General features: G+C 40.5%; 2 protein-coding genes and 1 pseudogene across 3 annotated transcripts in view; all 3 read left to right on the forward strand.

Moving 5' to 3' along the window:
- Brd8 (bromodomain containing 8) overlaps positions 1-6,808 on the forward strand; it is a 74,617-nt gene extending 67,809 nt beyond the window's left edge. The window contains exons 27-28 of the mRNA XM_023703373.1: positions 5,161-5,338; positions 6,546-6,808. Of these exons, the coding sequence (XP_023559141.1) occupies positions 5,161-5,338; positions 6,546-6,638 (271 nt within the window). The 3' untranslated portion in view covers positions 6,639-6,808. The remainder of the gene's footprint in view (positions 1-5,160; positions 5,339-6,545) is intronic.
- LOC111813187 lies at positions 2,083-2,226 on the forward strand (annotated as a pseudogene).
- A 954-nt stretch (positions 6,809-7,762) lies between the features above and the next one.
- Positions 7,763-12,506, forward strand: part of Nme5 (NME/NM23 family member 5) — an 83,578-nt gene continuing 78,834 nt past the window's right edge. Inside the window, exons 1-2 of one of the 2 annotated variants that reach the window (XM_023703379.1) lie at positions 7,763-7,786; positions 8,198-8,370. In XM_023703379.1, coding sequence (XP_023559147.1) covers positions 8,242-8,370 — 129 coding nt within the window. In that variant the 5' untranslated portion in view covers positions 7,763-7,786; positions 8,198-8,241. Of the gene's footprint in view, positions 7,787-7,823; positions 7,846-8,197; positions 8,371-12,506 lie in introns of those variants that run through there. The other variant, XM_023703378.1, reaches the window with a different exon arrangement.

The raw sequence follows: 12,506 nt of genomic DNA on the forward strand, positions 1-12,506 counted from the left end.
GGGTCTTGCCTCTAGCCTCTTTGCAGGTAGTTCTGCTGAAGGGTTCCCTGCTGGGCCTGCAGCCTGGGTTGAATGAGGATCCGCGGGCCGGGTTGTCTCCCTTACTCGCCAGGCCTGCGCTCTGGGTCTGTTCAGGATCCTGCGCCCTGGGTCGTCTCGCTCACTCACAGGGCCTGTGCTCTGTTCAGGATCCCGCGGCCTGGGTCGTCTCCTGTCATGGCTTTTTAACATGTGGTATTTCTACCTTGGAGCCAGCTGACTGTAGACTGAATACTTCCAAACTGTGAACCAAATTAAACATATTCTTTTTTCTTTTTTTTGTGGAACCAGGGATTGAACTCAGACCCTTGTGCTTGCCAGGGAAGCATTTGTTCTACTGAGCCATCTCCCCAGCCCCCTAAACCTCTTCTTTTTATTATTATTATTTTTTTAATATTTATTTATTTTGTGTCTGTGGCCAGCTCAGCCCACCAGGGGGCGGGGCTGGCTGGCATGTGGTGCTGGGGGATTGAACCGCGGTCCCTGTGTTTTGCTTAGCTTAGCTTGTTCTAAGTAGGTGCTTTAGACCACTGAGCCATCTCACCAGCCCCCCTAAACCTCTTCTTGTTGAAGTTGTCTCAGGTATTTAGTCCTAGTGACAGAAAAATGCCTACTATGAAAAGGAACCCTATATCCATTCAGTTATAGGTATGCTAAAGCAAAGATGTTAACCCAAATGGGAGTTACAAACATTGAATGAATGCAGGTGGGTGTGTGTGTGACTTTTTTGTTGTTATTGTTGTTTTATGTGTTGTTTTTTGAGATAGGGTCTCACTGTGTAGTGCAGGCTGGCTTTAAACTCACTATGCAGCTTAGGCTGGCCTCAAACTTGCAGTAGTCCTCCTGCCTCAGCCTCCCAAGCACTGGGGTTATAGGCATGTGCCACCATGCCCTGAAAGTGCAGTATTTTGAATTTTAATATCATAGTTCATCTAAAATGATATCTGTAGGGACTTGTTGGGCTCTTTGGTGTATCCCAGGTAAGAACTACAATGAGAATGAGGAAAAGATAGACAACAGACAATAGCTGAGTCAGGTGGAGATTCTCTCTCTCCTAAGCTGAGAATGGTACCAAGAATGGTAGAACATTTATTTATACCCTTGAGAGGTTGATAGTAATTTCAGCCTTCTTACCCAGCAATCAGTTAAGAAGCTGCAGTGGCTTGTTTATACGCTTTGAGGAGCTCTCTCTCAGGCTGGCTTTGTCCTGCACTTGCAATTTCCAGCTTCAGCTGCTCCCAGAATCTCTCTTCTGTTTTGTAGATGATGGGTGTTTAGTTGAAATTGAAAAAGTACTTGGAGATATAGTCCAAATATCCATAGCGATGGTCAGTTTCCAGTCTAGCTAGCAATTGTCAGAAGTTGTTGGTGATTTGAACCCTTTATGACTAACATTACTATGACATTTCTTTTTATACATCTTGTGGTTGCACTTTTCTGTGGGATATATGAGACCAAGTTAAGGCAAAACCCTTATTAACCAGTTTGCACTAACTACTAAGGTCAGTTAAGGCTCCTCAGGATTTACCTGGGAACCTTGTAGACAACCTCTTAGATCTATCAATGCCAGCCATCTGGATGAGTCACAGCCATTGCTTGATGAAGTTGCTTTCTGCGAAAACTTGAATTTTTTTCTCTCCTAGTAACCCTCCTTAGGCACACTATACATTGTAGAGTCACCTTCTTCTGTGGTCCCATAATCTCCTTGATCAGAAAAATCAAGGACTAAATTATTGAGAGTATCTCCCAAGGGACTCTGGAAATCATGAGGGCTCCTTATTAGTGAACAAGATTGGCCACTCCTCCATTTACCAATTGGAGTCCTGTTCAGTGATTTTTCCTTATCCTTAGCAACTATTGTTTAATTATCTTAAAATTTTTGATGAGCTGTCAGCAAATCAATTTTGATATTTTGACTGAAAAATGGTTGATCTAAACTAAAAATGAAAAACTGTTCATAGAAGGCTGGGATAACATGAACCAAGTGCCAGAAAGTTTGCCATCTGATAAGGGCTCCTCTCTGCTTGTAAGATAGCATCTTCAATACTTACATGGCATGGAAGATACCATGATCACAAAGGTGGTTTTCCCAGAGTGAGGTTTATCCATTGCCCTGTGATTTCCCTAAATGTTGAAAACTCCACTGCATAATTTGTGGTAGTGGGGACTGCGTTCTTATTTTCCCCTATAAACAGGGAAAGTGACAGAAGGGCAAAGGTGCTTCCTGTAATCTCAAACCCTTTTATGAGGATGCTCCATCTTTTTTCTTTTCTTTTTTTTTTTTTTTTTTTTTGTTGGTGGTACTGGGGATTGAACTCAGGACCTTGTGTTTGCTGGGCAAGCACTTATTCTACTGAGCTATCTCCCTGGCCCTGCTCAATCTTACTGAGAGTAAGTCCTTGTGATTTTTTAAAAAATGTATTTAGTACAGGGTCTACAGGGTCTTACTACACAGATCAGACTCTAGTGATCCTCCTGTTTTCAGCCTCTCCAAGTGCTGAGAGAGCCCTTGTGATTTCAATCACCTCCCAAGGGCTGGGGATTTGGCTCAGCAGAATTAGGGCTTCCTTGTCAAGTGCAAGGGCCTGAGTTCAATCCCTGGTTCCACAAAAATAAATAAATAAATCACCTCCCAAAGGTCATCTCTCTTAATACTGGGGTTAAGTTTCAACATGAGGGTGTTTTTTTTCTTTTTCTTTTTCTTTTTCTTTTTTTTTTTGCGGAACTGGGGATTGAACTCACACCCTTGAGCTTGCCAGGGAAACACTTATTCCACTGAGCCATCTCCCCAGCCCCTTGTTTGTTTTTTGGGGGGTTTCTTTTTTTATCTTTTTGAGACAGTGTCTCATTATATAGTTTGGACTGGCGTTATGCTCACTTTTTAGCCCAAGCTAGCCTTGAACTCACAATGATCCTCCTGCCACAGCCTTCTGAGTGCTGGGATTGCAGGTATACACGACCATGTCTGGCTTTCAACAGGAGTTTTGGAGGGGACACCATCATTCAAACTAGCAGAGATGAACTCCCTTCTGTAAATGAGGAAAGCAAGACTTGGGGATAGTTAGGACCTGCCTGTTATCAGCCAGAGTTAATAGCAGAGCTAGAACTAAACCTTAGCCTTTTCTAGTTCAGTCCTTTATCACAGTGCTCTGCCTACTCTTGTATACATATTCTTTTTGTCTCATTAAATAATTATTTATTGAGGCTGGTGAGATGAAAGCACCTACTTAGAACAAGCTTAGCAAAGCACAGGGACGGTGGTTCAATCCCCCAGCACACATGCCAGTCAGCCCCGCCCCCTGGTGGGCTGAGCTGGCCACACACACACATAAATAAATAAATAAAAATTAAAAAAATAATAATTATTATTATTTATTTATTTTAACATTCACTATATTCAGCTGAGAGTGGTGATGCATGCCTATAATCCCAGAACTTGGGAGGCTGAGGTAGGAGAACCACCACAAATTCAAGGTCAGCCTCAACCACACATTGAGACCTTATCACAAAAAAAACCAAAAAATTAATTATGTACTTACACTTCATGTCTATGAAATGGCGCCTTTTAATTTGTGTGAGAGAAATAAATTTAAAACCTAATATATGGTTATACATTATAAATAGCAAATAATTACTGTGTAACAAATTGATTGCGGGATCACCTTATAATTTTGCTACCTGGAGCCAGCACTACTACTGCAAAACTAAGGTGGCTTGACCTGTGGGCCTTGTAGTCAAGCTGCCTCTAAATTGGAATCTAGGCTGTGTGTGACTTTGGGTAAGTACTATTTCACCTCTTTAAATCTCAGTTCCCTCATGTGACAAATGGAGATAGTAATAATACCTATCCTTACTTGATTAAATTTTGTTTTGTTTTGTTTTTACAATATTGGGAATTGAACCCAGGGCCTCACTCTAGGCAGGTACTCTTCTGTTGAGTCATATCCCCAGGTTTTCTTTTTCTGTTATTGTTTGTTTTGAGGCACAGTCTCACTATGATGCTAGGGGTATCCTTGAATTCCTCTCACCTTAGCTTCCCAAGTAGCTGAGATTACAAATGTACATCATTGAGCCTGGTTCCTTCCTCTTACTGAAGAGGCTAAAGCAGGTAGATCTAGAGTTCCAGGCCAGCCTGGACAACATACCAAGATTGTCTCTTAATAATAATAGCAACAACAAAGACAACAATATGCAATGTATTACTTATTGTAACTGTCTTTCAAACCTGTTTTGAAACTGTTTCATTGATATTTTATCTTTTCTTATTAAAATGAATAAAATTAACAAAATAAAAAATAAAAAAAAATAGATTGCAATCAGATTTTCTAGTCCATTGGAAAGTACACTGTGAGCATTCTAAGATTATATTGCTTCAATTTATTCCTTCCATAGTGGATATCTTCTAAATAATTGTCCATACTATCCTCAAACTTATTTTTCTTCTTTACCTGACTTCTTTAACACTTTTGATAGTGAATTTGGTACAGATTAGATGGAACCAATAAATTCTCTATGTTCCTGTCAAAAAAAAAATAATAGCAATAATGACAATAGTAACTATCTTATGTGTGTATTAAGAGGATTAAGAGTGGCTGCTTTTTTATTATTTGAAAAGAATTAATATCTTTAGTGACTATTTTCTTTCTTTTTTTTTTTATGTATTTGGTTGTTACAAAGTCTCACTTTATAGCTTGTACTCATGGTGATCCTGCTGCTTTCAGCCTCCCCAGAGCTGGGATTACAGACATGTGCCACTATGCCCAGACTCTGGCCAGTTTAGCACCCATGGGGGTGGGGCTGGCGCAGAATGTGCCTGGGATCCACCCGTGATCCCTGAACTGGCCTAAGCTTGCCTAAGCAGACACTTTAGTCCACTGAGTTACCTCACCAGCTCCTTTAGTGACTATTTTCATTTAGAGTCAGATAATTTCTTCCACATTAAAGTTTGAAGCTGGGCATGCCGGCACATGCCTATAATCCAGCATTTGGGAAGCTGAGGCAGGAGGATTACTGTGAGGTTGATGCCTGCTGGGACCACATAGTGAGTGAAAGGCCAACCTGAACTACATAGTGAGACCCTGTCTCAAAAAATAAATAAAGTGAATTCTTGATCATTTGTAGACCCATGGACTTAACTAGCCTGAAGAGGAATCTATCTAAGGGACGGATCCGTACCATGGCACAGTTCCTGCGTGACCTGATGCTGATGTTCCAAAATGCTGTGATGTACAATGACTCTGATCATCATGTGTATCACATGGCTGTGGAGATGCAGCGGGAAGTCTTGGAGCAGATTCAGGTATCACAAAGAGCCCCAAGAAAAGGGGGTAGGGAGGGTAGCCTCTGGAATTTGACTTTGGAAAGTCTATGAAATTAAGAGTGATAAGGCTGGACATATAGCTCGGAGGCACAAGTGTCTTCCTGGTAAGCACAAGATCCTGAGTTTTGTTCCTGGTACCAAATAAATAAAGTCTGCTTAAGAATAAGAAAAGAAGGGCTGGCCAAATAGCTCAGTGGATTAAAAGCACCTGGAAGCCGGCTCAAGTGCTGGGGGTTTGATCCCTGGGCCTGCTGTGCTGCCCCCCCTCCCCCCCTCCCCATGCATTGAGACTGGGCATGGTAGTGTGCGCCTGTAATCCCAGCCTTTGGGAGGCTGTAAACAGGCAATCACTATGAATCCAGTCTAGTAACGAGACCCTGAACACCCTGTAGACCCTTCCCTAAAAAGAAAGGGGCTGGGGAGATAGATCAGTAGAAGCACCTGCCTGGCAAGGGCAGAGTCCTGAGTTCAATCCCCAGTACTGAAAAAAAAAAAAAAAAAAAAAAAAAAAAAAAAGATTGATACTATGGCCTTGCATTCCCAGTTTGTTTCTAGACCTTAAGGGGAAACACTGTAGCTGGCATGTAGCAGTGCCTGCTGGGCAAGCTCAAGGTCCTGAGTTTGACACACACACACACACACACACACACACACACACACACACACCCCGAAAACAGAAAGAAAGCACTGAAGCTCAGTAAGTCAGATTTTAATACATAGTACAGTGAGGTAGACTAGAAAAGCAAGTAGCAAAAGAGCTGGGGATGGAAAATTAATGGGAACTTCTGTGCCTACAGCCTCAAATTGAAGGCCCCAAAGTACAAGTTACAGTCCATTTTTCAGTTATATCTGTAGGTGTTGATGTACATTCACACTTTCATACATTTATGTTTGTTTTTTTAAAAGTAGGAAACTTTATTGGAGAAAAGGAATAGGTAACAGTGATGGGGCAAGAGAGATAGGAATAGCTCCTGAGAGACAGGAGGGGTCCAAAATAGGTTGCCCTTTTCCATATTTAGAGGATAACATGCAGTAGCTTCAAAAAAACATTTGGGCTTTCTTTTCTGGACAGCATCATCCTTCAAAGAAAAGGCAATGTAGTGAAATTTATTTGCCAAAAAAATAAAATTGCATTCAATCCTTTGTAGCCTGGAAGATTCATAGCTTGCTCCGTGTTTCTTGACAGGTGCTGAATATTTGGTTAGACAAAAGAAGAGACCTAAGTAGTCAGAAATCAGTACCAGCCGACCTGGGGGATGATGGAAATCTGTTCTGTTAACCTGGAGCTGCTGCCATGACCATTTCTGGAGTTTTTGACCTTCCCCTTGAGACTGATTAGAGAAAATCTCAGGACTTGCATATAGCTTCTTAATGGTCCTTTCTTAACTCACAACCAAGGAGCTGAAAATGCCTGCAAGTGTAATATTTTTAGAGATGGTGATGTGAGGGAGCTAAGAGTTGGGTTTCTGCTGCTAACATTTGCCACATTTTTGTTCCATAGGCTTAATTTAGAGGTAGATTAAGCATTTACTATTGTTGTATAAATAAATATTTCATAAACTAAACTGCTTTTTAATGATTATAGAAGCTGAGTCTAGAGGGGCAGCGTCATGTGTTGAAACAAGTTATAGAGTTGACTCAGGTCATCTTATATATGGTGTCTAGAAGGGGGTGGAGTGGTCCCTGGGAAGTGTCTATGATGTCTTATATAAAGTCATAGGGGTAATTGAAGTGCCCTTCAAATAGACAGGAGCTTAGCTGGGCATGCCAGTACACCCCTTAATCCCAGCACCAGGGAGGCTGAGGCAGGAGAATCGCCATGAGTTTGAGGCCAGCCTAAGTTACATAGTTCAAGACCTGTCTGAATTACCTCAAAAAAGTCTGAAGTCTAAACAAAAACGAAAGTAAGAATTTGAAATAAATTATAGCTGGGCCTGGTGGCACAGGCATGTAATTCCAGTACCCTGGGAGGCAGAATCACAAGTATCATATGCTTGGACCTGGCCTGGTCAAAGTAGCACTTAGCAAAACCCTTTGGGGGAGGGGTGGGTGGAGGGAGGCGATAAAAATGACTGGGAATGTAAATTAATGTGAAGGCCTTGGGGTTCCATCCAGGGTAATCCCCAAGGTAAATTATGGGAAATTTAAAAAACATCCAGTATACTAAGATTCACAAGGGAAATAAAAACACCCATAGCTGATTTCCCTTAGTTATAACTAGTACAAATTATTAATAGGGGGGCCAAGGAAATAACTCAATAGAATAAGCGCTTCCCTGGCAAGGGCAAGGGCCTAAGTTAAATCCCCAGTTCCACAAAAAAAAAAAAAAAAAAGGGGGGGGGTTGGCCCTCTACAGCCACCGTAGGATGGCAAACTGTGGCTTCGAGTCTCCTAGCAACAAGCTGCTTTGGAAAGGCACGCACTGAGGTAAGTGTCTGAGAGCTTCACCCTAGGGCATGCTAGAGCACTTGGAGACCCGTTTTCTAGTCAGGCTTTACAACATAAAGTGAGCCCAGTGGGTTGCTTCACTGAGGCAGCTAACTGGGCCTGCTCTGCTGTTGCTGGAGTGGCGTGCAGTGTTGCTAACCAGCCCAGTCCCCCCTCCCCTTCCTTTTCCCCTCCTCCTCTCGTGCCTTCCCAGTCAAGTTTCCTGTTGGTCTTGATCCTGTGAGTTCTGATCCTCAGGACTCAGCTTGGTCACAGGAGAAATCATTGAGACAGTGCTTATAGAAAAATATATGTCAGTTTCTACTTTTATAAACTAGTAAAATCTAGTAATAGTGCTACTCTTAATCACAATTACATTGAATTTGGGATCTGAGATGCATGTCTTTTCAGTTAACACTTGTCAAGAAACTAAGATTGTACCTGGAAAGGCCAAAATGGAGCTATCAATGCCCCCTCCTCAAATCTATGTAGAAAAAACTCTGGCCATTATCAAACCCGATATTGTTGACAAAGAGGAGGAGATTCAAGATATTATTCTCAGATCGGGGTTCACCATTATTCAGGTAACATCTGGAATGATCATAGTAGATTATTTGGGGGGATATTTTATGGGTACATTTTATATATACATAATAATAGCATTCATCCAATGAATTTGTACCTGTATGATACATCTTGTTTCTTCTTTTTTCTCCTATTCCCCTTCTTTCCCCTCCCCTCCAAACCTGCTTATTTACAAAATCTTTGTTTCCATTTTCCCCTTTCATTCTGTTTTTTTACTTGTCCCTTCATTCCTTTCCCCCCCTCCCCTTTCTTTATTGACCATTTCTTTTTTTTTTAAATTATTTATTTATTTTTATTTATTACATTTATTTATTGTGTGTGTGTGTGGCCAGCTCAGCCCACCAGGGGGCGGGGCTGGCTGGCATGTGGTGCTGGGGGATCGAACCGCGGTCCCTGTGCTTTGCCAAGCTTGTTTCAGGTAGGTGCTTTAGACCACTGAGCCATCTCTCCAGCCCCTTTATTGACCTTTTCATTTGAACATTTTCTTCAAGTTTTCCAATATCTGTTATACGTGTTGGTCCTTATTTATACTTTGGTTTTTCACACCAAAGAAACAATGCAATATTTAAACATGCGTGTCTGATTTCACTTAAGAGTATGGTCTAATGAAAGAAGCTAAAAAAAAAAAAAAAAAAAAAAAAAAAGAGTATGGTCTCAAGGTACATACATTTAGCTACCAATGTCTCAAGCTCATCTTTCTATATGGCAGAAGCAGAGTATAAAAAAAAAAAAAAGTCTCCATTGTATTAAAAAAAAAAAAAGTCTTTGTCCATTGATCATTGATGGGCATTTGGAATGTTTCTAAGATTTAGCTATTACAGATTTTACCACTATAAACATGGCTGTGCACGTAGCAATAGGTTTTGAAGCTTTTCTTTCAGAAAGGTAACAGGAAGGGGAATAACTGGGTGAATTGGAACGTCTAGTTTTATTATTTTTATTTTGTGGTACTGGGAATTGAACTCAGGACCCTGTGCTTGCCAGGCAAGTGCTTGTTCTGCTGAGCTATCTCCCTGGCAGAACACCTAGTTTTAGTTCTAGTTTTTTGAGGAATCACCACACTGATTTCCACAGTGGTTGCACCAGTCTATACTTCCACCAGCAGTGATGAAGTGTTCCATTTTGCCCACAGCCCTGCCAGTATTTTTTTTTTTTTTTTTTAAGACAGCCAGGCTGTACTTGAACTCACTCGGTAGCCTTGGCTGGTGTTGAGCTTGCAGTAATCCCCCTGCCTCAACCTCCCAAGTGCTGGGATTATAAATGTGTATGATCATGCCCAGTTATTGGTTGATTTCTTACTATTAGCCATTATTCCTGGGGTGAGATGTAATCTCAGTGTTGTTTTAATTTACATTTCTCAAATGACCAATGATGTTAATTTTTTTCATATATTTATTTGCCTTTTCTACTTTTTGATTTGAGAAATAGTCTATTTGTTTCACATGTCCATTTTTGAACTGGGTCTTTAATTTGGAGGGGTCTGATTTTTTTTTGAATTTTTTTAAATTTTAAGATAATTGTACTACTAATTTTGAGTTCTTTATTTGTTGTAGGTATTAGTCCTTTATAAAGAATTGCCAGCAAAAAGATTTTCCCCTCACTATTGGTTGTCTGTTCCCTCTGTTGGTGGGTTTATTTTTGGGTGTTTTGTTTGTTTGTTTGTTTGTTTTCTTTTTGAAACAGGGTTGCACTATGCAGTTGAGGCTAACCTTGAGCTCACTTTAGAGCACAGGCTGGTCTCAAACTCCCAATGATCGTCCTGCCTCAATCAAGTGCTAGAATTACAGATGTGTGCCACCACACCCGGCTTTGTTTGTGGTTTCTTTTACTATGCCAAAGATTTTTTAATAAGATGAAGTCCCAGGGCTGGGGAGATGGCTCAATAGAATAAGTGCTTCCCTGGCAAGCACAAGGGCCTGAGTTCAATCCCCAGTTCTGCAAAAAAAAAAAAAAAAAAAAAAAAAAAGGAAGAAGATGAAGTCCCAGTTGTTGATTCTATCTGATAGTTCCTGGGCAATCTGGGTTTTTTTCATGAAGTTTTCACCTATACCAGTGTCTTCAAGAGTTCTACCTATTCATGCTTCCAGCAGATTTAGTGTTTTTGTTTTAATAGTGTTTTATTTTTCTTTCTCTCTCTCTTTTTTTTTTTTCTCCAGAACCGGGGATTAATAGTGTTTTAGTTTTTGTTTTAATATTTAGATTTTTAATCCATTTCAATTTTAGTGTGTGGTGAAATATGAGTCTTGTTTTAAGACTTAGTATGTGAAAGAAAAAAAAAAAAACTCAGCATGTGGAAAGCCAGTTTTTCTAGCACTGTTTATTAAACAGGCTTTCTTCCAGTAAAGGCCTTGGTCTCCTTTGTCAAAGAAAGGTGACTGAGTGTGTTTGGAGTTGTTGCATTTTTTAATCTGTCCCCTTGATCCTCAGGTCTGGTTTTTGGGGGGTTTTTTTGTATTGTAGTGAAGGGTCTACAGGGTGTTCAGAGTCTCACTACTAGATTGACTCATAGTGATCTACCTGTTTACAGCCTCCCAAGAGCTGGGATTACAGCTCTTGGATTACAGCCCTTGGATTATACCATGCCTAATCTCAATTGCAGTGTCAGTGCAGGCTGGCACAGCAGGCCTGGGATTGAACCCCTGGCCCCTGAGCCTACTTGCAGGCGCTTTAATCCGCTGAGCTATTTGGCTGGCCCTACTTTTATTTTTTTTTAACACATTAGCTTTGTAGTATAATTTCAAGTCAGGGATTGTGATGCCCCCTGCCTTGCCTTTGTTGCCCAGAATTGCTTTTGCTATTCTAGGTCTCTTACGATTCCTAATGAATTTTAAGATGTTTTCTATAATTTTGTGAGATATACTGTTGGTCTTTCGATTGGAATTGCATTAAATCTGTGTAACGATTTTGGAAGTATGGCCATTTTCCTTTTATTGGTTCTTCCTATTCAAGAACAAAGGATATCTGTCTATTTTCTGATACTCTTTTTGATCTCGTTTTTCAGAGTACTGTAGTTTTCAATATTAGGTTTTTTCACTTCCTTTGTAAATTGATTCTTAAGCATTTTGTTTTTCTTGACAGCATTGTGAAAGGTATTTTTTCCCTAATTTCTCAGTGAGTGTTTGAGACAGGGACTTACTATGCCATTCAGGCTGGCTTTGAACTCACTTTTTAGTTCAGGCTTGCCTTGAACTTAAAATGATCCTCCCGCCTTGGCCACCCAAGTGCTGTGTGAATCTTATTTTTATAAGATTTTTATAAGAATCTTATAAATCTTATAATAAGATTTTTATAAGAATCTTATTTTTATACAGGAATTCTGTTGATTTTTGAGTGTAGCCTATGGATTCTGCTATGCTGCTGGATTTGGTTATTCTAAGAACCTTTTGGTGGAGTTTTTGGGGTCTTCTGTGTAGAGTATCATGTCACCTGCAAATGATAATTTATTTTTTAGTTATCTACTTGGTATAGGGTCTTGCCATGTAGTTCAGACTCATAGTGATCCTCCTGTCGCAGCCTACCCAGTGCTGGGATTACAGGCATGCACCACCCTGCCTGGTTTTGGTGGCAGGCATGACATATAGTACTGGGGATTGAACACCAGGTCCTTGCACTTGCCAGGCAGGCGATTACAGGCATGCACCACCCTGCCTGGTTTTGGTGGCAGGCATGACATATAGTACTAGGGATTGAACACCAGGTCCTTGCACTTGCCAGGCAGGCGCTTGACCGCTAAGCTATATCCCTATCCCGTGCAAATGATAATTTAATTTTTTACTTTCCTATCTGGTGATTAGGGATTATAAAGGAATATATTTAAATACAGTACACATAATTTATAAGATTATTTTATAATATTCACCTAAAAAGGCAAATGCAAAAGAGTGCAGTAGATCTAGCCATGCCCTAGAGACCCAAAACATCCAACTGCAAATATATAGCTACACCTGCTTTTTACCAGGTTCCTGTCATGTGGAATAGAGTTTTAGTCTGAACTTCTTTTTGAGTTAAATGTGTTTCTTTTTTTTTTTAATATTTATTTATTTTTATTTATTACATTTATTTATTGTGTGTGTGTGTGGCCAGCTCAGCCCACCAGGGGGCGGGGCTGGCTGGCATGTGGTGCTGGGGATCGAAC

The sequence above is a fragment of the Octodon degus genome, unplaced genomic scaffold (genome assembly GCF_000260255.1).
Source record: "Octodon degus isolate 3935 unplaced genomic scaffold, OctDeg1.0 scaffold00169, whole genome shotgun sequence".
NCBI lineage: Eukaryota > Metazoa > Chordata > Mammalia > Rodentia > Octodontidae > Octodon > Octodon degus.